General features: G+C 51.8%; 1 protein-coding gene across 1 annotated transcript in view; it reads right to left on the bottom strand.

The window, feature by feature from the left end:
* The window catches only part of ZSWIM5 (zinc finger SWIM-type containing 5), a 100,905-nt gene that overhangs the window by 23,135 nt on the left and 51,554 nt on the right, over nucleotides 1-26,216 (bottom strand). The window contains exon 2 of the mRNA XM_074598436.1: nucleotides 5,966-6,322. Within this exon, the coding sequence (XP_074454537.1) occupies nucleotides 5,966-6,322 (357 nt within the window). The remainder of the gene's footprint in view (nucleotides 1-5,965; nucleotides 6,323-26,216) is intronic.

Here is a 26,216-nt window from a genome sequence, read left to right on the forward strand (position 1 = left end):
ATAAAAATGCAATCCATTAAATGAGAAGCAGGGCTTGGGTTTTAACTGTTTGACAGCCAAGTGAGACTTCTCCAGGTGGATACAAAGGCTGAGGAATAAGGACTGGAAAAATCTACAAATTAGAAAACAGAGTGAAGCCAGGCACGGAAAATTGAACGCCTTGCTCAGCAATTAGCTGCCCAACATGAAGAAAATGAAAGGCACTCCTGGACTGGAAAGCAGCAGATTTCCAGGGCTGAGGAGGTGATGGGACCTCGTGGGTCATGCCAAGGCATTGGCATACCCCAAACCCAAGCTCCTGAACCCAAGAAGGGGAGATACATCAGCCAGGTGACGTGGGAAGCACTCCCAGTGTGTCTCACCCGGAGCAGGAGCAGCAACACAAAGAAAAAGGGATAATTATTTTTTTTTAACCGGTGTCTGGAGCTGACAAATGAATAATAAAAGCAACCCAGGGATGCAGGTGGCCACCCCAGCATCTCCCTCACGGTCATCTTGGCCAACTGCACCCAGTACCTACTGGTGGCTCCCGGTCTGGCCATGCTGGCCCCGGGGTCAGCAGTGCTGAGGAGGGCTCTGCCAGCCAGCGAGCCACAGCCGCCTGGAGCAGGGCTGGCCATCGTGCAGCAGTTCACAAGGGACATCTTATGACTGCACGTGGTGGCATGGCTGAACGCCTCCAGGCTGCCTCTCCAGCGTCCAGAGAGAAAACAGACGCGAAGGAACAGCTCAGGGTGCAGGGGGAAGGACAGGGACAAATAAACAAACAGCAGAAAACCTCAGAGAGAAAATAACCAGGCACCAGAAAGGAAATGAACTCTAATGAGGGATTAAAAATAGCAGCAGAGTGAGAAGTCAAGCTCCGCCAAGGCTCCCAGTTCATTTTCAAGGGGAGGCAGGTTGGATGGAGCCTCCAGGGCAGCCTGAAGATTCACAACCGTCTGACAGAGATGGAGCAAGAGAAGCCAGACCAGCTCCCAGCACGATGGCTTGGAGCTCCCTGGCTCAGCTGGTACCAGCATCGGGTTCAGTCATCTTTGGAAGCCCCTTGTCAAGAACCTCACCCGTACTCTGGTGTCATTTGGCAACACCATTGGCTCTGCAAGACAAGGGGGAAGAGCCACTGGCAGAGCCTTTGTCTTCAGCACTCAGGTGTGTTATTTTCCCTTAACTTCACATCAGCTCAGCAACCAGGAACATGAATCCCCTGGAGACCTGACCTTCTCCTCCTCCCCAGCGGGAAGGCAGAATTTCAAATAGATTTACTGGTACTGCGCTCCAGATGCTGTCATGGGATGACCTCAAAGTTAAAGACTGCCTGAGGACTCCTCAAACATTCGCCCTGGCTCAGTGCGACAGGACAAGCGGGCTGGGACTTCCAGCATGGCCAACCTGGCAGCTGACTTTCTGTGCACAGGGAGCAAGACAGGCCAATGGGTGAAGGCCAGTATTAGCCCAGGAACTGAAGGAAGTGCTCAAGTTGGCTAAGAGTACAGCTGGGACAAAAGTGAGAAGATGAGGCAGAGCGCTCCTTACAGCTTTTGCATGAGTACATCTGGTTTTCCCATGACAAAGCCTGAGGGACCATTCCCACTAGGAGTTTTCTGAAGGTCCTCTCCTCCAAGGAAGCTCCTGAGACCCTGCAGGACCACAGAGGCCCCTTGGCGATTCACACTGACTCTCTGCTGGCTTGACCTCGGAGAGAGCTGCCCCCGCATTGTGAGACAGTGGAGGTTTTGTGGCTTTTCTGCCTTCTGGCTCAGAAGACCATCCTAAGCCTTTCGATGGCATCAGCTGAGCACCGCGGACATTGTATCACCCATTGGCATTTCCATGGGACAGACAGACCGCCCCGACCACATCTCCTGAGTTGACAGCAGCTCTCCCTGCCATACCCGAGCACTACTCGAGCAGGTTCAGTTACCGAGCTGCAACCACCGGGCCTGCCAAAACCTCCCGATCCTCACCCGTGGAAGGAGGAGACTTCACCAATGATGCACTAAGGACATCCTTAAGCCCCAAATCTTCTGGGCCCACAGGCACACTCACTCTTCAGAGCTGCCTCTCCTGTCTTTAAGCTTCTAATTAAAGATTTTAATGACCACCATCTCTGTCCAGTGGTCTCCACCAGACCCCTCTCCTTCCTTGGCCACAGACTGCTTTTGCCCTCAGGAAGAACCTAGCGTTTGCCTCCAAAGCCCAGACATCCCAATTAAGCTCAAAGGACGTATCTGAGACAGCAGCACCCCACAGTGTACCTATCTTCCTCTTAAAACAAATTCAAGTCATTCTCTACAAGCATGAACCAAAACACAAGAGGAGATGAATGCCACCTCCCAAGCCTGCTGGTTGACTTGGACCCTGCGCACTCACTGCTGCTGGATGTTGGATCCACACTGCGACAGCAGGAAACCCTGCGCTGCTGTCAGGACTCACTGGTGCTTCTGAGCTCCTCCTCCACCGTATTGCCTTCTTTTGCCCCCGAAAACTCACTCTCTGCCTACAATTCCAATTTCAGCTCTTTTTCTCAGTCTTGCCCTCTCCAATACCTCCTGGTCCTCTCTACAATAGTTTACCGCACCAAAGCAATCGCTCTCTGTTCCTCATTCGCACCTCAGGAGGACATGTGCTTCTCATCGTTCATGGTGGTAGAGCATGGATCCCTCCAGTGGCAAAGCTGCACCTATCCACAGCATGTCCCACCACAGCTGGTGGCCCTGAGCCACTTTTCACCTTGCATTTCCCTGAGTCAGGCTCAGCAAACCAAGGCACACCCTGGGCTGGTGCTCTTGGAAGAGCAGAGGGAGCAGAGTGACAAGGTGGCCACCACCAGATGCTCCTCACTCCACCAGAGGCCTGGCTGTTGGATCCAAGCTCTCCAGCTGCAGGTCCTGGCTACCCCCAGCAGCCACCCCACCAGGAAAGGTCAAGCAGCTGCCAGTCACATTTGCTGGCGCGATGACAACCTTGCAGCCTTGCTCCGTGCCGGACAGTCACGCTGCTGACTTTGTCCCCAAGGAGCAGGAACACGCTCGGGGCAGGGACACACACACCGCAGCACTGAAACCCACCCCGGTCTCCTCACTCCAGCTGCCACTTCAGACGCCGAGCGAGGAGGTGTCAGACACGTGAGACGCTCTCGCGGTGAGCCCGCTGCCCTTTGCAGCCAGCGACGAGAGCAGAAACGTGACTCGCTTGAGCAGGCAGGGGTCAAGCGGGGAGCAGAGCGGCAGGCACACCTAGGCTCGCTGCTTGGATTGAATCCTTCGAGAACAGGCGAGCGCCTTGGCTGCGCTCCAAGGCTCCATCGTTACTGGATAGTTTGCATATCCTTCTAGGAAGGCAGCTGGGAAGATCGGCATGCGGTGCACAGCCCGCAGCTACAGACTCCTGCAAGGAACAAAGCTCTGACGCCCCGAGACCAGCGCGCCAGACAACAGCCTGCGATTTTCTTTGCTGCTCAGGCTCTGCAGGGGGAGAAGGAGCAGCCCTGAAAGCCTTATTTTACAAAACCGGATGATCGCCTCGCACAAGCGTCATTCCCCAGAGAGCCTGGCATGCTCCCGAGGTGCAGAATCAGCTCCTCCATCCCACGTGCTCACCATCGACAGAGAAGGAGCAGCCCTTTGGGTGACCAGAGGCAGGTGGGCAAGACCCAATGCTGACCTGAAGCTCAACAGACCTCTCCTCAGAAAAAATGGGGAGAAAAAAAAGAAAGGATTTATGGAGAAGCTGTTCTGGCTTCAAGGTGTGATAACCTCAGGCGTCCAGTGCACACACTAGGTTACTGTTTGGGCTGCAGAGGCTGGCCTGCCAAAAGCCAGCTTGGCCTCAACTCTGAGGTGAACAAAGGTGTGACCCCAAGGGTCTTAACTAGACACGGCCAAGAAATGCACGTGTAAGCCTGTAAAGCCCTATGTAAAGCATACCTTGAAGAATTTTCAAATCCCAGGATCAGGGACCCTCTATGAATGCATGAACTGCAGCTGGGAAGGGCAAGACGGGGGAAAAATTTGGATCCCCTTCAACCAGAGCTCCCAAGGAGCTGCCGGATTGCTCTCACATACGCAGTCCCACACGCCTGCAGCCTCTCCTTACCCTGGGCTCCTTGCTCAAGTAGCTCTGCAATGTAGTCGCTCTGAGACTGTGCTTTGCTGGCAGGACAGGGAGGGCAAAGCTTGCAACACTGCCCAGGACTGAGAGCTGAAGCCATGGTTGACACCACTCTGAACTTGAGTGTGGATTTTTTTGAGCCTTCCTTTTCACAAGGTGCAACTTCTATGAGTTCATCATCTTATGGTCACCTTTAGGTCATCTCATCATGCTAAGGCTGATCTACATCCTCCCTCAGGATGAGACGAGGCTGTTCTCCTGCCTGCAGAGGAGTTCACTTGCTTGTGACCATGGCTAGGCAGCCACACGGGTGTCAGGTGGGTGCCACCTTCTGCTGAGTAAGTCAACGCATCTCTGTCAGTTCAAAATCGCACGCCAGAGTGTGTGAATTTGCACGAGTCTGAAGGGGCAGAGAATTTTTGCTTTGTGTTTTTTATAACCACTTGTAAAAACAAGAGGCAGATATTGAAACGGAGCCAACATCTGTATCTTTGTAAGACTCTCAATCACCAGCCTTTTGCTGACTCTAGAGCAATAAATATTCAGAGCCTTAAAAGCTTTTCTTCAATCTGCTTAGGAGAAAGCAGCCTCAAACAATGGCCAAGAAGGGATCTCGCCCAACCTCAGCTTCAGTGGATCAGCTCAGGGAGGGAACGGACCTCACCAGATTCTTGCAGTATCACAGTTCCTCTTTCTTTTTTAATGCCAAAAAATGAGGAACCCCCCACAAAAGGCAGTAGTAATTTAGAGCACAACCACACACAGCAGATGTGGCCCAGAGGAGGAGACAAAAGCCTCTCCCAAGGCAGGAGCAGGAACAACCAGACAGAGGGAGGGGGAAATATCTAAGATCAGAGCTGCCATCACCCCTACGGTGGAGGTGGACCCCTGGCCTCACCTCTACATGTGGATTCAACCAGTTCAGATCCTATTTTAGGCTGCATATGGGGCTTTTCATCTTCGGAGCACTTAACAGGCATGTGTTAATCCCTGCAACGCCCTTCCGTGGCAGATAAGTGTTTATTATCTCCGCTCTACAGCTGGTGGGACAGGCGCGGTGGGGAGCGGCTCATTGTTGCAGACCCTGGGCAACCTCAGCTCCTGGGCTCCTTGGAAAGACACAGCAGGAGTGTCCGGCTTCAGCTGATGAAGCGAGCCTCAGAGCAACTCCCCAGGGAGCCCGGGCCACCTCCTGGGCCACTAGGCAACTGCAGCGGGGCTGGGATGGGCAGTGTCCCACAGCCAGTGCTTTCCAGGGGAGGAAGTCAAAAGCATCTTCCAAACACAAAGCCCCAGGACACATCTCCGCTGCCTTTGTGCAGTAGGTCAGGACAGCAGCGCTCATTTATTATGGGCAAATTAACGCCCATGGAGATTAAAGCTTTATCTCCCGCCGGCTCAGCCACAACTGACTTAGCAACGTGCAAGGCTGGGCTGGAGGAGCCACGTCCCCCCACTGCACCTCCCGCTCCCCCAGATCCCAGCACCACGTTCTTCTGTGCTGGGGACTAAACGTGCTCCCTTCCTCCAACCTTGGCTTCTCCATCCCACTCTGAGCTGTGCCTTGTGCACCGCCAGCCTCTCTGCTCTGCCTTTTCTTGCCTGTTGAAGCCAGTGTTTGACAGACAAACACATAAAGAAGGACAGAAGGCAGAATGGGGACGCATGGCCAACAGCGATGTGGTGCCAACACCTGTGCATTAACACCAGTTTGACGCTGCCACCTCTCTCCATGCAGCAACAGACAAACATAGCAAAAGTAAGGTCAACACCATCAGTGTGAAACCACCAGCCCATCCCCAAACGGACACTGAATCGGTGCCGAGCCACCCAGCGAGTAGGGAGGACTTACCATGCACTTGGTTGATCTCCGAGTTGGAGGACAGGATCTCATCAGCCAACTTCTGGGCGGTGGGCAGCACCTCGGTGTGGTGTGCCGTGATCAAATACTGAACAAACTTCTGGAGCTGGTCCCTGTTCATCTGGAAAAGGGTCTCTGAGATGGGAAGACGGAGTTTGACCTGGTCCGGCTTGCGGATCCTGTACAGCGAAAGTGCCACGACGTGGGCACAGTAAAAAATGTCCTTGTTCCCGCAGCCACATGTCACTGAGGTGATTTTGCAGCGGTCAAAGCTGATGGCCACCTTGTAGGTCATCTCTGGTTCTGTCGCAGTCGCCGGCTCCGTTACCGTCCCGCTGAGGTGGAACCCTGGAGAGGGAAAGGAGAAGAGGAAAGGCCACGTTAGCTTCCCTCTGACCACTACAACCCATGCAAACTCTGGAAGAAGGACAAGTCCAGACAGGGCTGCTCGTGCAACGCTATGCAAGGAGCACACCACCCAACACACACCATCCTGGTGGCTTACACCCAGCCTGCATATGAACACACTTCTGCACCAACACACGTGTGCAGCCAGACTCATCGGCGAGTTTATTTAACAGCCAAACCCTCAGGGGAAGAGCAAAGCTGCTCAGTTCCCATTTGTTTAAGAGTCTCTCAGACTGCTTCTCTCCTGGGAGTCATCTTCATCCACGCCTCCCTCTCGCTGAATTTGCAACTCACGTGAGCAAGGGATGGCAGAAAAAAGCCAGGTTTTCTTTTCTGTGATGAGGCAGACAAAAAAACCCCACAAATTAAACGCAACGCGACCCCAACTTCAGTCCCTCAACCAGGTACAGCACTCCAGGGCATGGCCAGAGCTCTAAGCTCTTCCACGCAGCCCGAACAAGGAGCAGGGACAGGAGCAATGCACAGCCTGAACCGTGGGCTGGAGGGAAACCGTTTGTTCCTTGAGCTCCACAACATTTGCCGCTCTCCTACAAGCTCTCAAGCTTTCCCCGAAATACTGCTGCCAGGGAGCCAGCCGCTTGTTGGCACAATCCGTGCGTCGGGCTGCAGGGACAGCCCAAATTACTCACACAAATGTCACGGTGCTCCCTACAGCCCCCACCATGCCGTGAGGGGCTGCAGCGCCTTCAGGCACAAAGTTGGGGGGGGGAGGGGGGGGGGGGGAATAAGTCCCAACAAGTCCCAAACGCAGGTGAAGAGTGAGAAACAGGCTCAGAAGGTCCTCTGGGTCCAAGGAAGGTGGATGCACCAGGCAAGAGAGGGATAAAGTCAGCGAGAAAAGACTGGGTGCCCACCAACCTCAATGCGAAAGCCCAGGGAGCCGTTCCCAGGAGCCGGCTGCCAAGGAGGTCCAACATCAACACTTTGCACTTGCCCAGCCACCTGGAAAAGGGACATCTTTGTTTCCCCCATCCACCTGCCTTGTGGCTTTGAGCAGAATGAGGGAGGTTAATTAACGTGGCCGGGGCCAGCCGGCAACCCCGTGTCAGAGCCTGGCGTGGTACCTGGGACCCAGCACCCCACGCCGCCCACCCCAGCCCTCCTCCCTGAAGAGGATGCTCACTTTTCTCCATGCCACTGCAACCTTATTAAGCCTGTGTTTGTACAGAGGTCCCTGCAGAGCCTGCCATCCCCCCGGAGAAGACGGCAGACAGCTGAGAGCCCTACAATTAGCGACAGAAAAGGAGAAGGGGTGGTGGTGGGGGGGTGAAGATTAAAATACATTAACTGCATCAAACCCTTGTGCGTTTGCCAGCTCTCACAAAGGCTTTCCGAGACAAATTCTACCAGAGGTTTTTAATAAATGGCATCAAAACCAGCTATTCACTGCCAGTCTCTTTAAAGCCACGCCAAAAACCACATTCAAATCTGATTAAGCGTCTAGAGGTCTGCTTTCACTTTAGTGCAGGGGAGGGGGAAAGCGGACCTGTTCCGCCGCCCATCGCCTGAAACCCACCCCATGTGGACCAGGAGCAGGAGGGGAGGGATGGACAACCCCGCATTACCCTCTCGCTCGCACACTGACGGCAGTGGAAGCACGGCTGCGGAGCTGCCGGGCTCGGCACCGCGGGAGCAGCATGGCCAGGGCCTGATGAGCCCCCCCTTCCCCACAAGTCCATCCCTCAGCAGCCAAACTATATAAATCCCCAGAATAAGCTCCAAAGTGTTTATGTTTTACCACTTCTCTGGTCTGCGATGCTTGGCAGGCAGCTCCGACTCACTGCCAGTTTCTCCCTAGTTTACTTTTTGAACAAGTTAAAAGGATTGGAAACCGCATTCCCGAGCAAGAATGTATGTATATACGCGTATGTACACCCGTAGGCACATACGCACACATCTATATAAAACCCTCTAAAACAAATTACCAGCCATAAACATTGCCTTGAAACGTTTACTTTAGTAGGATCATGGGCCGGACCCTACTTGGGGCTAACTGGTGTAAGGCTGGAGGAACTCATTTAACCAAATGACCTGTTTCAGACAGGTCTACGTCTGAAAATGCATCAACCGTGGTCTGAATGCAGCCTCCCTGGGAGAGTAAATTTGTCCACGTACTTCCCAGGCTGCTCTCAGGCATCCGAAAAGCTGTGGTCCCCCATCTTCTGCGAGAGCCAGTCCTCAAAACTCGTAGCCGGCGTCTGCACATCGAACACGACCGTTCAGCGCGTCAGCAACTGCCAAGTTCATCTGGCACTCGAGCCCAAAGTCAAGTGTTGGTTTAGATTTTAGCTGTGGTGGCAGCAGGTCTATTTCAGATAAACTAGGAGCTCTATACAAAACATTTATCAAAAGCTTAGTCAGAAATTAACTATGGAGAGAGAGGAGCTGGCGGGAACAGAGGCATTGTTTGGGAATATTTACATTAACGGGAGGTCAGCCTGCAGCTACCACTCTGCGCCCTGCTCTGCGGCCAGGTCTGCACCTCAGCACCCATGGGTGCTCAGCAGTGATGGGTATCAGTGTCCCAGAGAAGAGTAGTGGTTAAAAGGTAGGTGGTGGTGTGGTTACTCCATCATCCGTCCAAGCATTCACTCCTGGTCCACACAAAACCCTGATGCCACAGCCATCAAGAGCCTACAGGTCGCGCTGCAGAAGGACGGCTGCCACTGTACTCTCCTCTCCGTTCACCTCGCATCCTAGAAGGAGCACATGGGGCCGGTGACACTGACACTCCAGCAGAGAGAAACACAGCCCTGGCCACAGACACAGGGTCTGGATAGCGCTGACAGCAAAAGCACTCTCCTCTGTGTCTCCCCTGCACGTTTCAATTTAAGACGTTCCTACAGCTGAGTGCTTATCTAGGACTTCATCTTCTGTTCCTTAATATAAGCTAACATGGTGTTTGATTTGCTGCCAACAAAGTGACAGTGCCAGGGCTTGAAAACCATGGAAAAGAAATAATTAAATACCATCTTTGTAACTACAGACTCATTACACCCCATCGAAGCCCAGCTCTGTCCCAAGAACAACATCGCCTCCTCTCTGCCCCAGAACAGCCTTCCCGGTGTATGTCTCTTTGATCCAGGTTGCAAAAGGACCTGAGTGTTCATACGTGCCCCAGAAAGAGCACAGAAAGGCGCCAGGAATGTTCACACGCACATGGAGCACGATGAGCACATCTCCTTCCTAATCCCAGTTAAACGTCAAATGGGGACAAAACACCAGAGCAAGGACCTTGCATTAGTGCTGCAGGACATCTAAGTTAAATTAAAACAGACCCTAGAAACGTATTCTGGGAGCTCGTGAGCTCCACACCGACAGCACTTCCAAACTCATCAGCTGGGCAGCACTTTCCTCTTTGGAGCTGATAAAACCCTTCGGGCTGGGCAGCAGAGAATGGATCCACAAAACATCATCCCTGGGCTCTGAAGCAGCTGCAAAGGATCAAGCCTTTAGCAGAAGCCCCAGTGCAAGAGACTTTGCTATTAAGACAAGACCATTAAGGCCTCAACAGAAGTATCTTTAACCAAGATGGGGAATTCTTCGATCTCTAAAGCTACTCAACCAAAAGGAGCTTTGCTCTTCCAGTTCTGTAAGAGCAGCCAGAATCTTTCAGCTGGGCATTTTCAATCCATCTGTCCACAAGCCACCCGTCAGGAGAAACTACTAGCCTATCTTGCGGCTCCAACTTACTACTGAGCTGGCTCTGGAGACCCCTAGTCTTGGGTTCACAGAAGGTAAAGCCAACGTTCAAGCTGATTGCATTGAAATACCTGAAGTTCAGAGGCAGGCAGACCACAGGTGGAAATTTATATGCCAGAAACAAGCAAAAGCCAGGCATAACTCCTTCCCTTCTGATAACTGTGTCATCAAGAGCCCTCCAACACCCGTCAGGAGGAGAAAGGAGGGAAGAGGACCCCGGAGCTACAACACTAGCCGGGAACTTGAGAGCTCGGCTCTGCTCCCTCTGGCAGTTGCTGCTCACAGCCATCCCCCACATTTCACACTGCAGCCTAGGCAAAAGTCACAGTTGTCATTCGCAAAGTTGTGCCATTTGGAAAAATTAGCTTGTTCTTCCCAGGCGCAGCACTCACTTGCTTCTCACAGAGCATTAGCACAATCCCGCCGGGGAGGCAGCCTTCACCCCAGAGGAGCCATCTCTAGAACCTAGCCCTGGACCGGCAGAACCAGAAGCCATCTGAGGTTGCTACACTGGTATTGCTGCACAAGGCGATGGGGACCAGTAACGCATGGGTAATGCGGGGAGCATTGCTTCACGACATTGTGCCTCCTCTGTGGGCTTTTCTTGGTCTTTGTGGAAACCTCGAAGCGGGGCAAGGAACAGCTCTGCAGAGGGAATCAGGCAAACACATCCACCCCCCTAAGCAAGTGCCACTGGCAGGATGCAGCCAGAGGCTGTACATAAAGAATTCACCCCCACACCTGGCTGCCAAAACCTCGAGCAACCTCCTAGTAGCTGAGGCTGATATTTTGGGTAGCCTCCGTTAGGAGCAACGTGATGAGAAGTCCATCCACGCAGCTTCCCAAAGGCACCACCCGCATGCCCCTGCATCCCGGCCGGAGAGGGGCGGCTGCGGCAGACAGCGGCTCGGCTCTCCCTCCTTGCCGCTCTCCCACCCAGTGCTCAGCTCCTGGGATCCCATCTCAAGTCAGACGAACCCCATTTCAAATCCATGTTTGGGCAGCTCTGCCACCAGGCTCTGCAAAAGCGAATGGGAACAAATACAAATACACAGATATTTAAGGGGTTCAGCAGAGGTAGATGAGGTAAACTGAAATTCTCAGTGCAAGTTGTATATACTAGGTTAACATGACCCAAATATTATTTTTTTTTAATTTCCAAACCACAGCGGAAAGGTATTTTAAACTAAAGCAATTCCAAGCTCTTTAGTGATTAAGCGGACTGCAGCTCCAGCTCCTAGTGGAAAAACCATTTGTTTTTCCACTGTGTGAAAGCCATAACTATCAATGAATAATAATTGCTGCACCGAGTGTTATTTATAAGCCATTCTTGGTCACATTTCCGTGCCTCGAAACAGCAGCTTTCCAAACGTGAACGTAAAAATCGGTCAATATTTGTAATGTAGACAACACCCGTGGGAGGAAGGTGTCGGTGCGCTCGCGCGGTGGGAAGCGGAGCTTAGTAAAAATCTCCCAAAGCTTTCCAGCTTCTAGATCAATTCCTCCAGCCGGCTGATGCTGACAATTGCTCAGTCCCTGACCTTGCAGTTGGAAAGGAGATGGGCTCATGAACTCATTTGCACATGACAATGCTCCAGCAAAGTGAATCATCTGCCTCCGATAGTAACGGAGAGTACGGCGCGCCCCAGCCCTCCCGGGCTCCATTCAACCAGCTCGGGGCTGGCCTTTTGTGCTGCCAGTGCAAGAAAGACTCCGCTGAAGATGTGTGCAATTAAACCCACTTTTCTTGTTGCTCTTTTGATTCAGCGCGGCTCAATGAGAGGCACCCTAGGCAGGTGTTGTCACACACAGATAAAATGTGCCTTTTCAGAGCGCTGGCAGACAAAAAGAAAGAGGGTAAGGCTGAATCAATTGCCATTTCTCCCTTGCAAAATAGGGAATCCAGGCTTCCAGCGAGTCAATGAGCAGAGCTGGTATGAGTTTACAACCTCCCTCCTCCCCAAAGCGATTTCTTTTTGTGATGGCAGGCAAAGGTGTTGCCGTTGAGCGAGACCTCGGCAGGGATAAAGGAGATAGGCGACGGATGGCCGGAGGATGCTGCCCCGGCAGAACGCAGCCATGCTGCTTCTGCTCTATGTTTTCCCCTCGCAGCCCTCCTCCCCCGTCCCCACCACGCTCCCGTCCTTGCCCGGTCATTACCACCCTGGAAAAGCACCTCTGGCCTTCGCAGAGCTAACGAAAACCATTAAAAGCCCTCCAGTAAGGAGCCGTGCCCGTGGCCGCGCTGATGCCGGAGGAGCCGTAACAAAGGGACAGGGCTGAGTCGGAGAGGATGCACCACGCCTGCAAGCGTGTCCCCCCCCCCACACCTACGGCATCAGACACCAACCACCCCAGGTTTGGGGGAATTATTGTGTCTCCAGGTAGGCCAGGGAAGAAGCCCGAGCTGCAGCTGTAAACAGAGAGGATGCAAGTGGGGCTGTTTGTGCTGGAGGGAGCCGTAAGCTCCTCTGAGCAGCTGAGTAAGCTGGAGGGACGCTCTCTCTGCCATCTGCTCCGATCCCACAACACCTCCTGCAAATGAAGAGTCAATCCACTGGTTTCTATCCCTGTTAACCTCTAATCAGCCACGAGAACCGGCCTCTGCCTGGCTCTTTATCCGAGCCAGCTAATGCGTGAAGCGCACCGCGCTTCCCATCTGCTCCAGCATTAGTAGAGTTAAAGGACAAAGCCGTTTCCCTGTCCCGAGCATTCACTTACACAGATGCCCTTGTATTAACTCAATTTCCCAGTGATTTCCATTATTACCCTTACGAGATTTCTGGTGTTTGTTTATCTAGGAGCCTGAAACGGAGGGTGTTTTCCCCCTCCCCCTCCCCAGCTCAGGGGGTGGCTGGACCAAGGCCATGCTCCAGCAGGCTGGTCCTGTTCTGTGACGTTCCCCAGAAACATTCAAAATTATTCCCCCATTTTTCTCCTTGGCCTGCAGTGCTCTTTGTTGCCCACCCAAATATTAAGACCCAGTTTTTTGGGGGTTTTGTTGCCAGCCCTAAAGCCAAGACCATCCCTCCCCGCAACGCCTTCCACCTCCTTCCGCAGCCCGCCAGCAAATGGGTTTTTAATCTACCCAGATGCACAACCCTTGCTCCAAAGACATATGGTTTGGGGGAAGAAGGAAAAAATACAACCAGTTTTTAAAGCTCAGGCTGATTTCCTCTGCTAAGGTGCAGCCTTGCAAGCTGAATTCCTCCGCTAGCAGTTCAGATTTAATGCAAACCAAGCCAAATGACATTTTTGCAGCACCACAAGCAAGAGAAAAGGCTTGAAGAAAGAAAGGGTTCACCGCATCTTTGCTAATGTGTGCTGCCCGCGTAATAACTAGCGCCAAAATACCATCAAGTCTCTGCTCTTTACTGCTACAGTATATCCCATGGTAAGCTTGAATATAAAGAGCTTTCTTAAAACCAGGCGAAATTAGAAAGATGCGGATTTGCAGTACAATTTTTGGCACAAGTGGTGAATGCACCGTCTCTACATCAAGGGAGAACAAGCAACACATCTCTGTGACCATCCCCAAAGCATCCCTCTTCTCCCTGCGCTCGCGAGCAGCTGTGTCTGAACAAGAAGCAACGCGGCTCCTTGTTGTAGCTCAGGTGTTTTCTCAGCAGATGCAGGGCTGTTTTCAAGCATGAAAGACAATATCCATGGGGAGGAAATTCACTTTTGCTGGAGTTTCCGGGCTCGTGCGTCCCATCCATTGAGGCTGCCGCAGAGCGGACCCAGCCCCGTGCTGTCACCACCCCGGCTGCCTCAAGGAAACCGATGGGAGATGCCAAAACTCACACGCGAGGCTGAGCTGGGGTCACCCCCCGACTTCAATGGAGCCACCCAGATTTCCAACAGCTGAGAAGCTGGCTTATAATACATAAAAGGCTTTTAATTAGGAAATGCCTCTTATCGCTCCACGCAAGCGTCACCACGATGGGATCACTGATCTTCACCGCAGTTGAAAACGAGCGGAGCAGCACCCATCCCTTCGTCATCTTTTTTTATGAGTTGATTCACATAACTCTTAGTCCCACAAAAACATAATCCTGACCCTCAAAATTGAAGCACATCCCATGCCAAAGCCCTTAACCCATTGCTCCTGGCTTAAAGGCTCATCCCTGGGTACCCTCTGGTCGGGGAAGAAGTTGCTCCAGAGCCAGGGACATCCTTTTCTCTCTACATATCTGCTCCCCTTGCTGACCTGCTTTTCCAAGACACAGCCTCCCTCCTGCACCGACAGCCAGCTTAACAAGGACCTGAATCAAACCAGGGCATCGCGCAGCAATGTCTTAGCCTTGAGATGGGGAGCAGTTTGGGATTTTGTCTCCAAATACGCAAAGATGAATCGCATTCAATGCATGCTTTGCCACTAAAGCCACCTCCAGAGTGGGCCACCTCCAAACCAAAACCCAAACTCAACCCACCGATGTGGAAAATCAAAAGCAAAATCGAGCCTGAGAACCTCCCGACTTGTTCTCTTCCCATGTTTTGGTCTTGGACGGGGCAGGACCAGCAGCCAGCTTAACAAGGACCTGAATCAAACCAGGGCATCGCGCAGCAATGGAGGGAAGCAGGACGCCACCCCGCTCCTCCCTGAGACACCAGACCTTAAAATAGCAGCTCTACAATTTATAGGGAAGTTATTAGTGATGATTTTCCTGGCCCTCAGAAGCCTTCTGAGGGAATGAGGCAGCCTAGATTCAGTATGAAAATCTGCTCCAAATCCTTTCCAAAAAAGACATTTTTTCCACTAATAGCAGCTCCATTTTTTTTTAAAGGGAGGATAAAGTCTGACTTTCTAAGTTATTGGCAATGTTGTTAAACAAACATTATATTTACGAAGTGTTTCAATAGCATTTGTGGTAATGGCTTCAGCAACAGATTTGCTGAAAAGGTCAATTAACTTCCTTCTGAAAACCTCACTTTTAAGTGCGGAAAAGTGCTCTGCATTGAAACTGCTCTCCCAAAGTGGAAAAATCTTTGAGATGACACTGTTTTGCTGTTTCTGCTCTCCGTCCCCCATGTGGGAGTTGGGCACAGACCCCTGGAACAGGCACTAGGACGATCCCCATTCTCCTGCCAACTTTAACAGACCCTATTTATAATAAACCCACCTCTCGCTCTTCCCCCCCCCCCCCCTCCCTTTTTTGCTATTGAATTTCACTAAGGAGACCACTGCCAAACATTTTTTATATTGCAGAAATATTATTATACTTAAATAGCTTAGCTCACTTCAGTAGCTTCACAAAAAAATTAGTGGTTTCCTTTATTCCACCACCCTCCCCCAAACCAATAAAGCTTAAATTTGAGAGCTTATTAGGGCTGCTCCATATAGGGAAATTACCTACTCATTGCAGAATAAATTATTCGGCAATTGCTATTCCGTATCAGCCTCCTCTGTGGACATGTTATTCCAGAATCATTTTGGGAAACTTTGCGAGTGTATTAATTATTCCTGAAGGAAGGGACTTTAATGCCAGGACAGGGAGTCATTCAAATAACAGCTGCACACCAGTCGCTGGGCCGGTCACCAGCCCTTGGTGACAACCATGACCAGAGCAACGCCAGAAAGCAGGGGGTGTCAAGCTTGGGAAGGCCGATGCTGAATTTCAGCGTCCAGCAAAAACTGAGGTGAGGGAAAAGCACAAAGCTTGATTTCATGTGGGAAAACCATTTTTCCAGCTTTCTTTCCACCCATAACCTGCAAAGTGAGAGGAACTAGTGAAAAAGCCTAGAGAAGAGTTTGGAGGATTCTGCATCATGAGATGTGACATCTGCCCCACGGCGCTGGGGAAAGCGGCAAGCGGCTCCTGTCCCTGGGATCTCTGTATGGAACCTGGTGCGGAAGGGCCAGGGCTGGGTAAGCTACAGGCGACCCCCAAGCAGGACCGCACTTTGGAGAGGGAACACTTGCTGTCACGTCGTGCTTCCAACATCTCTATCTTGGCTCTGCGCACTTCCCACAAAAGTCCTGCCTGCACATCGGGGTCCCTCATCCCTTGTTGGTCCCTCACAGGAGGGACCAGCACTTGCATGCGTCCCTGGGAGGTCATAAGGCTTTCCTCCACCGTGAAGTGTGTTGAGCATATCCAAGAAGCACCAACTCCCAAGAGCGGAGAGACTTGCAGAGCATCCAAGTGTGTTGTGGCAGCTCCTGAACCCAGCTCAACCTGCCAGTGGATGAGTTTTCTGCCTCTTCCACAAGGACCAGGTTTTTGCTGGGTATCCTCCAGTCCTACAAACTATACATCACGCCCAAAATTACAAACACAATTACAGAGTCAGCTCCGTGGAGCCCACAGGCTGTGACAGAGCAACTGGACTCCTTGACATCTCCCGGGCATGGCCATTTCCCCAAGCCTCACAAATGGTATCACAAAAGGGATCCCCAATGCACTGTCCACTGCTGCCCATGAAGCTCAACACACTTCAGAGGGCAACAGCAAGGCAGCATGTTCAGGCGCTGTAAGAAAAATTGAGGAGGGACGACAAGACCAACCCAAGCGAGGCCACCACATACAAGCTCTCAGTTGCCGGTATCTCCTCTCTGGTAAGACCCCACAGGGAAGTTTGGGGTGACAGCTCGCAAGCAGTCAAATTGCCCAATTCTGCACAACAAAAACCCTCTGCAGAACACTCATCATGCTTTAAATAACACTTAAAAAGCCTTTTTGATCACATTAGCTTTCACATGACCCTTCTGAGAAGTCAGGAAGGCAGCGGGAGGTCTGCGGAGCAGAGACTTCCCCAGCAGCCCTCCTTGCTTGAAAGGAAGGCGGTTGGGAGACAGATGCCTGACAAAGAAGCTTCGCTCTCCTGCATCAGCAGTTTTCACCATCTTTAGCATGCAGGCATTTCACGAGAAGCAGATTCCCGTGCAGTGATTTTTAGCCCCTCGGCACAACCCTTCCTCCTTCCAGACACACTTTGACCCCAGCACCTCCTAGCAGCACGCCACCAACCTCCGCTTTAGCGAGGAGCCTGCAACTGGAAAGCTCTCCCGGAGGATCCACTGGGCGTGAGAAAACACAAGCCCTCCTGTTTTTCAAGTTCAAGACGACTCCATGGCTTTGCAGCCTTCAGAAACAGAAAGGGCCACAAAAGCTGGTACCCAGAGAGATGTGAGCCATTGCTTCTTTGGGTAGGGAGCACTGTATGGGCTGCCTCGGCGAAACTCATGTTTCTGATTAAAAACTTCACAGATTTTTTTATTTTTTTTTTTCCCCCTGGAAAAACATTGTTATTCAATCCACAGCCTAGACTGCAGGCTCCTCCGTTTGCTTTTGGTGCAGTGCAAACATCTAAAACGACACCGCGTAATGACAAGATCTGTCATCGGGACGGCTGGGGCTACAGTAGAAAGAAAAACGAGGGAGCAATCCATTCCTTCTCCCTGGAATTCATCACAATTAAAACAAAAGGAAACCTGTATTGTGTAGCTAATGCTAAATAGGGAGGGGGAAAGGGAAAGGGAGAGGGAGAGAAGGGAGAGAAGGGAGAGGGAGAGAAGGGAGAGGGAGAGAAGGGAGAGGGAGAGAAGGGAGAGGGAGAGAAGGGAGAGGGAGAGAAGGGAGAGGGAGAGAAGGGAGAGGGAGAGAAGGGAGAGGGAGAGAAGGGAGAGGGAGAGAAGGGAGAGGGAGAGGGGCCCTGCAATATCCCAGCCAATTATCAGCTGGCTGGCTAAAATACAACGTGGAAGCCCCACCAGAGTGGAACCTCACCCCCGCAGCCCCCCACAGCTGCTGGTTTGCCCTGGCCCTCGGTGGGGCAAGGCAGGCAGGGCTCCCTGGCAGCGGACACCACGCGTGCCAGAGGGTTAACAGCAGATTCATCTCAATTTGGAACTCGAAGCAACCAAAAACGCAGTGAGCTCAGCATAACAGGACAGAAACAAAGTAAAAAGCAAAACCAGATGAGCAACTGGGGAGTTGACTCCTCTCTTCCCTTTGAAAAGGGAAGCCAGTAATTTGAGAGAAGGCGGTTTTACCCACAATCTCAGCAAAGGGTTTTAGGAATCACCCTTATCAGCACATAACCCAAGTATTACATGGTGCTGCCGCTTAAGAGACTGGGAAGCAGGCGGGAGATCTTCCCCTGACCCTTGAAAGAGGGTCCATAGACGCCCCCAGAAAAGGAGGAGCAGCCACACACTGTGGGTGATACATCCTGGTTTGGGGGTCTCTCACCCAGCAGCACACACCCAGGGAGCTGCACCCCACAGGGGATCTCCCCCAAGAGCAGCATCCGCCATGTCCCCACCCCACGCTGAGCCAGGAGCAAGGTCCCTCTTCACCCAACTGGGAAATAGAGGCAGTGGGGCCTGGCAGCAAAGGCAAACACTGAGGGATAGCTGGCTGGGAAGCACGGAGCAAGGGACGCAAAGAGCTCATGCTCCACCGCTGTCTCCCCAGGAAGGAAACCTCCAGCCCTGCCTTCCCTCCAGGCAACCTCCTTGGGCTCAACCTGGAATATTTGCAAGGTTTCGGGTAAAATCACCCAGTTAGGCTTTCCAGGAACCGCAGACACCAGGCTGAACATGGTGCATAATTGCAAACTAAACTGCTGTAATGAGAGGGAAAAGGGCTAACGCTGCGCAAGTTGTCCTCGACAAGGTGACACCTGAAAATGGATCCCTGCAGGTGGATTCCGTCCTGCCCCAATGCTGGATGCTGCTAACCCTGCTTCCCGCGGCTGCTTAGCAACTCCCACAGTTTGCTGCACCAACTGTGCCTCAGGCGTTACATACCCTCACACTGGGGTTTTGCAGATGTGGAACATCCAGGAGATAAAACAGAGGCCGTTTTCTCCTCCGAGAGGTGCCATCTCAGCGTCAGCTGGACTCCTGCAAACCCCCACCAGGATGTCAGCCCACAGCGCATGCCACTGAGCAACAGCCATCGGACCATTTAGGGTGTAGAAGCCCCAACCTGTGGAGTCACAGGAGAAGCCTGGCTACCACAGGCACTTTGAGAAGATGCAAGCATGAGCTTGAAACCACACAGAAAGGTACAGAAATGAAACTACTTTTTCTTTCCAAAGCTCCTAACATTTTAAGCAGGTCCAACCATTCTTGTCATGGCTCAGGGCTTCTGAGCGCTTAGGTTTAGTTGTCTGGCGATGTTAACACATGCACAGCCGAGCTCCACCATGATCTCTGTGTTCCCATGGAAGGGACACACACAAACCAAACACAGCATCAGCTCGGGCGGGTGTCTGAGGGAAGCAGCTGTGAGTTTCTGGCATCTAAAAAGAGGGACGAAACCTGACCAGCATCACGCATCAAACAACGCTTGCCTGGAAGAGCAATGTTGGCATTGCCCGGTGACGCACCGGGAAGGTGTGTCTGCCCAGCCATGCTGGGTTTCAAACTTACCCATGGCTAAAGGAGACGGGAGCCTGGGTGCTCAGCCGGGAGCCCCAGAGCTCCCAGCAAGATGAGCTTAATCCCCCTGCTGTGGGAACAGCCGTGGGTGCCCTTGCCTGCAGACCTACTTGCAGAACTTGACACCCAACGCCTGTGCACAGGGAACGGTCATACTTCACAGGCACATCGGTGTCAGAGACGGTCTCAACGGCAAACAGCCCCCACGACGAGGACAACACACACACACACCACAAATTAAAATGCTCGTAGCCTTCAGCAGCCTTTCTTTAAAGGGCAATTGCCATTACTTACTAATTTGCTTCCTCAAGGTAAACAAGAAATTTATTAAAATCTGAAATGGATGAGGAGCACACAGGGCAGTAGAGGGACAGGAGGTTGCCACTTGTCTTTAAAAAATAAGTACTTCTATGCTGGATTACACTTTCCACTTGCTGTTTCCCCTAGGAGCCAATTTCCACACTATGCGTTTCCTCCGCCGGAGGTGGAAACCCCACAGGCTTCTATGGCTGCTCGAGGGCTCAGCCGTCTTCGAGGGGAGGATGCACTGAATTTGGGACCTAGCAGGTGAGATGTAAATAAAAATAGAAATTTTGAAATAAAAGCCAAGTGCATCTTGGTGATGAACACATGTGGAAACGTGCTCCACAGGCTGCTCTCATGGATCATGACCTTGACAGCTTACAGAAGAGGTGTATGCTTTTAAAATCAATTCAGTTCCTTGTTTAGAGAAACCACTCCGTTAAACGTAGAGAAACTCATCATGGATGGAGAGACCAATACTTCTCAGGAGAGCTGAAAGCAGAGTCTCACTCCATCCAGCCCACAAGCAGGTGATGCTCCCAGGTGGAACCGGAGGCTTGAAACACTTCAGCACAGTTTCTCGCACTGTCTACAGTGAGGGGAAAGGGTTGGAAGGATGACGAGGAGCAGGGTTCCCATCACGCTCACAACGTACATTTGCAAAGGCAAAACGTCATCTGTGGATCTTCCACCCATGCAACAGCCACTCCAATAGCCTTGCTTTCATACCTCCCCCCTTGTTTCTCCAGTCATAAGGAAAGGATTGAAAATGGCTGTCACCAGCACAATGCGAGTTATCAATCGCATCGGTACACCGGGCCCAAAGCAGAAGCAAATTACATTCCCAGTATATTCAGCATTTGTGCAGGCAGGAGTGCGTGGGAGATAAGAGGGAAAGAAAACTCACAGCAAATAATCAGGACACCTAAAATACAAGCGGCGAGTTTGCAGTCACGGCTGCCTGGTGGTTTGCTAAAAATCAACCTGATTTTTAAGTGAGCAGTGCTGAGCAACAGCACTGAGGATACCTCCAGGGCAGTCGCAACCACTCTACCCTGTGGGACCTCCAGCATACCACAAAGCCCTTATCCCTCAGCTTTCCCCTTAATGAAGGTATGAAAACCCACATTAGAGTTCTCACCATCTCCAATCACGTAACCGGCAGAAGTGTAGCTTTGAGAGACCTGTGCCACCAAGGGCTGTTGCTGGATTTGGGCAATGGGTATGAAGTATGCTGAGGGGAGACACCACCAGACCCGTAAGTCCGAGTACGTTAAACTAAAAAGAAATGAAACCCAAACCCATTGCTACATCAATCCCATCGCAGGCTCTGTTAAGCTCAGCCAGCCTTAACCATTGTCCCCTTCTCCTACTGTCCCCTGGACCATGCCAGTCCTGGGTGCTGCCCCAGGCGCACTTTTGCTATCCCCACACCAAATGCTTGGGAAACGCTATTCCAGCTCAACACCTCCAGAAGACGTGATGATTGTAGAGTCACCAGTTGACATTTCCAGGCTGTCCTGCAGTGAGTCAACAGCTGAAACAGCACAGTAGAGGCTGGTGCAAGCAGCAAAGCCAACACCGGGCGGTCCATCCTCTGGTCACCCTCCGCCTGCCCATCCATCGTTCACCCAGCCTGCGTTCTGCTCCTTTGCACCTGGAGCAGGCTGCAGACACCACACAACCTCCAAAGCAGACGCTGCTGAACCCAACTACTTCCACTGAAGACACCAATTAAACTCACCTTGAAATTTTCAGCCGCCTGCATCTGCGCCAGCTGGATATTTAAGCTGTCACTTTTGCACGTTCACTTTGTCTGAAGCCAACAGATCAATCTGCCTCAAATACAGGAGATCTCTTTTTAACACTCCAAAGCTAATGAAAAAAATCCCCTCTGGTGAAAGGACAACACTGGATCAGAGAAGTTTTATTAGCCCTTAACCATGCAAAGTTGGAAGCTCGTCCCCTGTTTAATTCTAATACTCCGACTCTGTTAAACATTAACTGTATAAATAATCAAATACTTCACATGACAGAGCCATACTTCCAATCTGGGGCCAATAACCCAGAGGGGTAATGAAGGGTGTAGTCTTCTGGGCTGAAGGATTTCCAGCGCTCTCCAAAGAGCAGAACAAAGGCGGTCCCTTCCCCCTCCGCCGCCTTCAAAGCAAAAGCTTTGATTCGCTCGGCAAGACCACATCAAGCCAGAGCACAGGCATGCGAACGGTATGTATCTCATCACCCCCCTCCGCTCCAGAGACACATGCGAAACCACCAGCCATTGTGTGGTCTCAGCTCCGTCAAACAATCCGAGCCCCCTCCTAAAACACCCACCTCTCCCTGGCCCTGCCGGCTGGCAGCCTTCGAGCATCCTTCCTCCGAGCATCCCTCTCACCTTCGCTCCACGCCACTGGAGAGGTGACGTGGCAGCAACCCACCCATCCCACGTCAGTCCCAGACACAGTCCTTTTCCACCAAAATCCCCCATGCTTCTCCAAGATGAGTATTTTCCTGGCAAACGGCGTTTGGGTGAGACAGGAGACACCTGTAGCCTTCCACCCGGCTTGCAGGGGCCAGAGACTCAACGCTGCTGAAAACAACCCTGGTTTTCCAGTGCTTGTAACGAGGATCGGGACTGCCTGGCACTTCCGAAACGAAGCTCTCGCTCTCTTTGGGCTCTGGTTTCCCTGACTCCAAAGCTGGGATAATGTCCCTTCTGGGCCTCACAGGGGTATTTTTAAGGAGCAAGCTGAAGTTGTTTGGCTCGTTAGGAATGACCAGTGCATTTACAAAATGCTGCAGAAAGGAAGATCTTAAAAAGGAAAAAAGCCTGTTTGAAAGAAGTTAGAAATGAAAAGCTGCACTAAAAATATATAAATCTGATGCTGGACATCACCCTATTCCAAGGTCAAGCTAAGGTAATTTTTTCAAATATGTAATCATCTGATGTCCAGGGCTTCCCTGGTTTAGATTGACACTCTCACTTTAATGCTGACTGAAAAGCTTCAAGAGATGTTTGGCAATCAAAGTAGCAGGAGCCAAATGGAGAGACGTTCGACCTGCAGCCCTGCCTAAAACTGCGCTTTCAGTACTTCTGAGCTGACTTCAGAAAATTAGTATTGGCTTTGCCAGAACCCAGGAGAGCAATTCTGCATTAATTATCGCTCTCGCTCTGCAGACAGACATACAAAAAACAAAGACAATTGCAGGGCTTGTTCAGAACAGGGGATCCAGCACCAGGGCTCAGCACAAACGTTTCTCCTTCACATGTTATTCAACCATCCAGCTCCTGAAGAAAGCCCTTGACTGTACCCACACCGCATGGTAAAGCACGGTCTTACCATATGATTTCTGTCCATATTGAGTTTAGCTTCAGCACACAGCGCCTGAGCTGTACAAAAAATGACCCAAGAAATGACCCAAGGTGAAGCAGGGGATGTATCACCCAGTCTCTGGGGCAATGGTTTTAAACTAGAGCTGGGCAGGTTTAGATTAGACATGAGGAAGAAGTTCTTTACAATGAGGGTGGTGAGGCACTGGAACAGGTTGCCCAGAGGTGGTGGAGGCCCCATCCCTGGAGACATTCAAGGCCAGGTTTGATGAGGCTCTGAGCAATCTGGTCTAGTTGAAGATGTCCCTGCTTACTGCAGGGGGGTTGGACTAGATGACCTTTAAAGGTCCCTTCCAACCCAACCCATTCTATGATTCTCTTGCTGCAGGGAGTTTGAAGCCCCTCTGGAAGTGGTGCGAAGTCTTCTGGGACATTCGCCCCATCTCATGCTCCGTACCACCCCTTCTCCTGCAGACAGTCCAAACAGATGGGAGCACAAGTGGATCAGACCAAAGGGTGGGCTTGCCTCCCAAGCAGGGCAGTCACACCAAGCCTTGCAGCTTTGAAGGAATCAGCAGGGCTACTCCCTGTCAGCTCCATGGGCAAGAAAACACTCATCTCCACAACTGTGCGCTGCAGACCTGGCTGCACGGTTGAGCTGTGCTGCATACAGTCCATCGTGCCACCTGTACAATATTAATTAGACCAAAGCAGTGCGGTCTGGAGTTGTACTGTGCTGGTACGGGGACCGGTTTCAGCAGCAAGTTCCCCTGCTTCCCGCAGCAGCACCCTGATTTATCTCCTTCTCCTGCTGAATGGGGAGAGCGCAGTTGGGATGTACAAGCACAGAGAAGGGCTCTTGGTTTCCAGCGCATCAGCCATAGGGTGGGGGAACCCGGGCGTTGCATCCTGGGGAAAAGCTTTTTCTGGTCAGTCCATCGTTTCCAGTTTGCTCCTCTCAGCACCCCCGTGAAGGACACACAGTACGTAGGGAGCGTGAGACACCCCCTTCGGGCGTCCCAGCCTACCAGCACTAAATGGAGTAACTAAGGCTTAAGCCCAGCTCTTTGCGGACAAAGCCCATCCCACGTGCACAGACGTAGCTTGAATGCACAGAGCAAACGTGAACGGGAGAAGGGTCCCAGTTCCTTTGGACTCCGTCCCTTCAGAAAGCCACATTAGAAAGGGCTTAGCACTGCTTTACAGCATCCGTAAGCAGGTTACAGCAAGTAATTCAGATGTCATTCAAATTACTGGTGCGGCACCAAGGGAACAACCCTATCTGAGCATTGGACGCGAGCTCCTCAGTCCCTCCTGGCTCCCTCACCCACGCTGACATGCTTCACAGGCAAACTGCCCACGCCGAGAAGCAGCAGCCTGCTCCAGGGCCGATTCCCACTGCATCTCCCATCCTTATTTAACACAGGAGGTAGCGCAACACCACCCGCACTGAACAGGCTTCCTCTAAAACACAACCCGCTGCCGATCCAAGCCAAGAGGAGATGTTCTCCCAGTCTGCAAAGAGTAATTTCAGAAACCCTTAAAGCCAAACTCTTGGTCTTCCTTTCCTTGATGTAGCAAAGACAGAGAAAGTACCGCAGCTGCCCAAAAGGAGATTTTTCTGCCAGCTCCTTCAGTGAGATGGAGCTGCTTACAGCTCTCTTCCATCTCCACAGCAAGGTCTTCTAACCGAGGCACACCAGACAGGGACATGGAAATGACAGGGAGATTTCCAAAGTACAGCGGCCATTGATGAAAGTCACTGTTGAACAGATTTCCTATTAGAAAGGTTAAATCTGTTTTAATTGAGGATCACTCCCCTACACACCCATCCATGAAGGGAAAGACTGGTTTAAAGGTCAAACAAAAGAAGCAAATTCGCCCAAATGAATCTGGGTGTCCCAGCCTTTCTTGCCGTGACTGCCAAACCCAACACAGCAGCAGAGCCCTCCAGCCGCTGCCTGTCACGTCCCTCTCCTTTCCCAGGGTAAACACGCAGAGAACCCAGGAAAAGGAGAGAGGACAGACAAGGGCCTTTCTGAAGAAGGACAGCCCCATGCCTTGTGGGGCTGATGGAAAAGCCCTGCCAGGAGTATGTCCAACGGCAAGAAGAGCTCACACCAAGGGCTCTGGGGAAGCATCTGCGCAGGCTTTCCTTCCACGTGTGCTCTCCTCTAGACACCTGCGATCGCTTACCTTGGAGGTACGACACTCAGCTACCTGCCCGGCAGGTCACAGCCCAGGTGAAAGGCACAAGAAGCCCCAAAGCAGGGCAGAGTTGGCAGCATCACACTGCACATCTCCGAGATGCAGGAACCTGGGCTGGAGGCATGCAAGACAGCCAGGACGCTGTGGTGGAGCTGCTGCCGCCAATGTCCTCCTACACCAGCCACCCGCTGCTCCAGCACCACTGGCAACAGGCGGTCCAGACCTGGGAGGTAAAGCCAAGAACTGCAGCAGGAGAAGGGCGGATGCAGAGACAGGAGAGCCAAGGACTCTTCACCTCCCACGCAGCCATGGAACCACGGCCAGAGAGCCCCTTTTTGACTTGTGGTTCCTCATGCTGACAAAAAAATCCAAAGCTGATTTTTACTCCTGACTTGCAGATCCTGAGGAGGAGGAGGAGGAAAAGAATAAAAAAAGCCAGGCCATCTGCTCAAGGTCCCTGCAGCAGAGGAGAGGGCTGCACACGGCGATTCCCCAGGCAGAGCCCTGCTACGACTTTCAGGTTGACTTGTCCGTTTGATTTCTTCAGTGCAATTTTGGACCCAGATGTTTTATAACACACGCTATCGAGCGCGTACATGCAAGGAAACTAACTCTGATTTGAATATCCCTGAGAGCACATTGCTCTTATTAAACACACTCTGCAGAGCTATTGCTCCATGCGGCATTAGACAGTACAAGACGTTCTGGTAGACTACAAAAATTGGCCCATAAAAAATAAACACTTCTGCCTCACTAAGGGCATCTGGAAATGACCCAGAGAGCTTGTCTATTTTCATTGGTAGCATTTTTGTACAACAGAAGAAAGAATTTGATTGTGAATTTAGAGAAAATGCTCCCCAAACGCTTACAAGGAATCC

The sequence above is a fragment of the Larus michahellis genome, chromosome 8 (genome assembly GCF_964199755.1).
Source record: "Larus michahellis chromosome 8, bLarMic1.1, whole genome shotgun sequence".
Lineage (NCBI taxonomy): Eukaryota > Metazoa > Chordata > Aves > Charadriiformes > Laridae > Larus > Larus michahellis.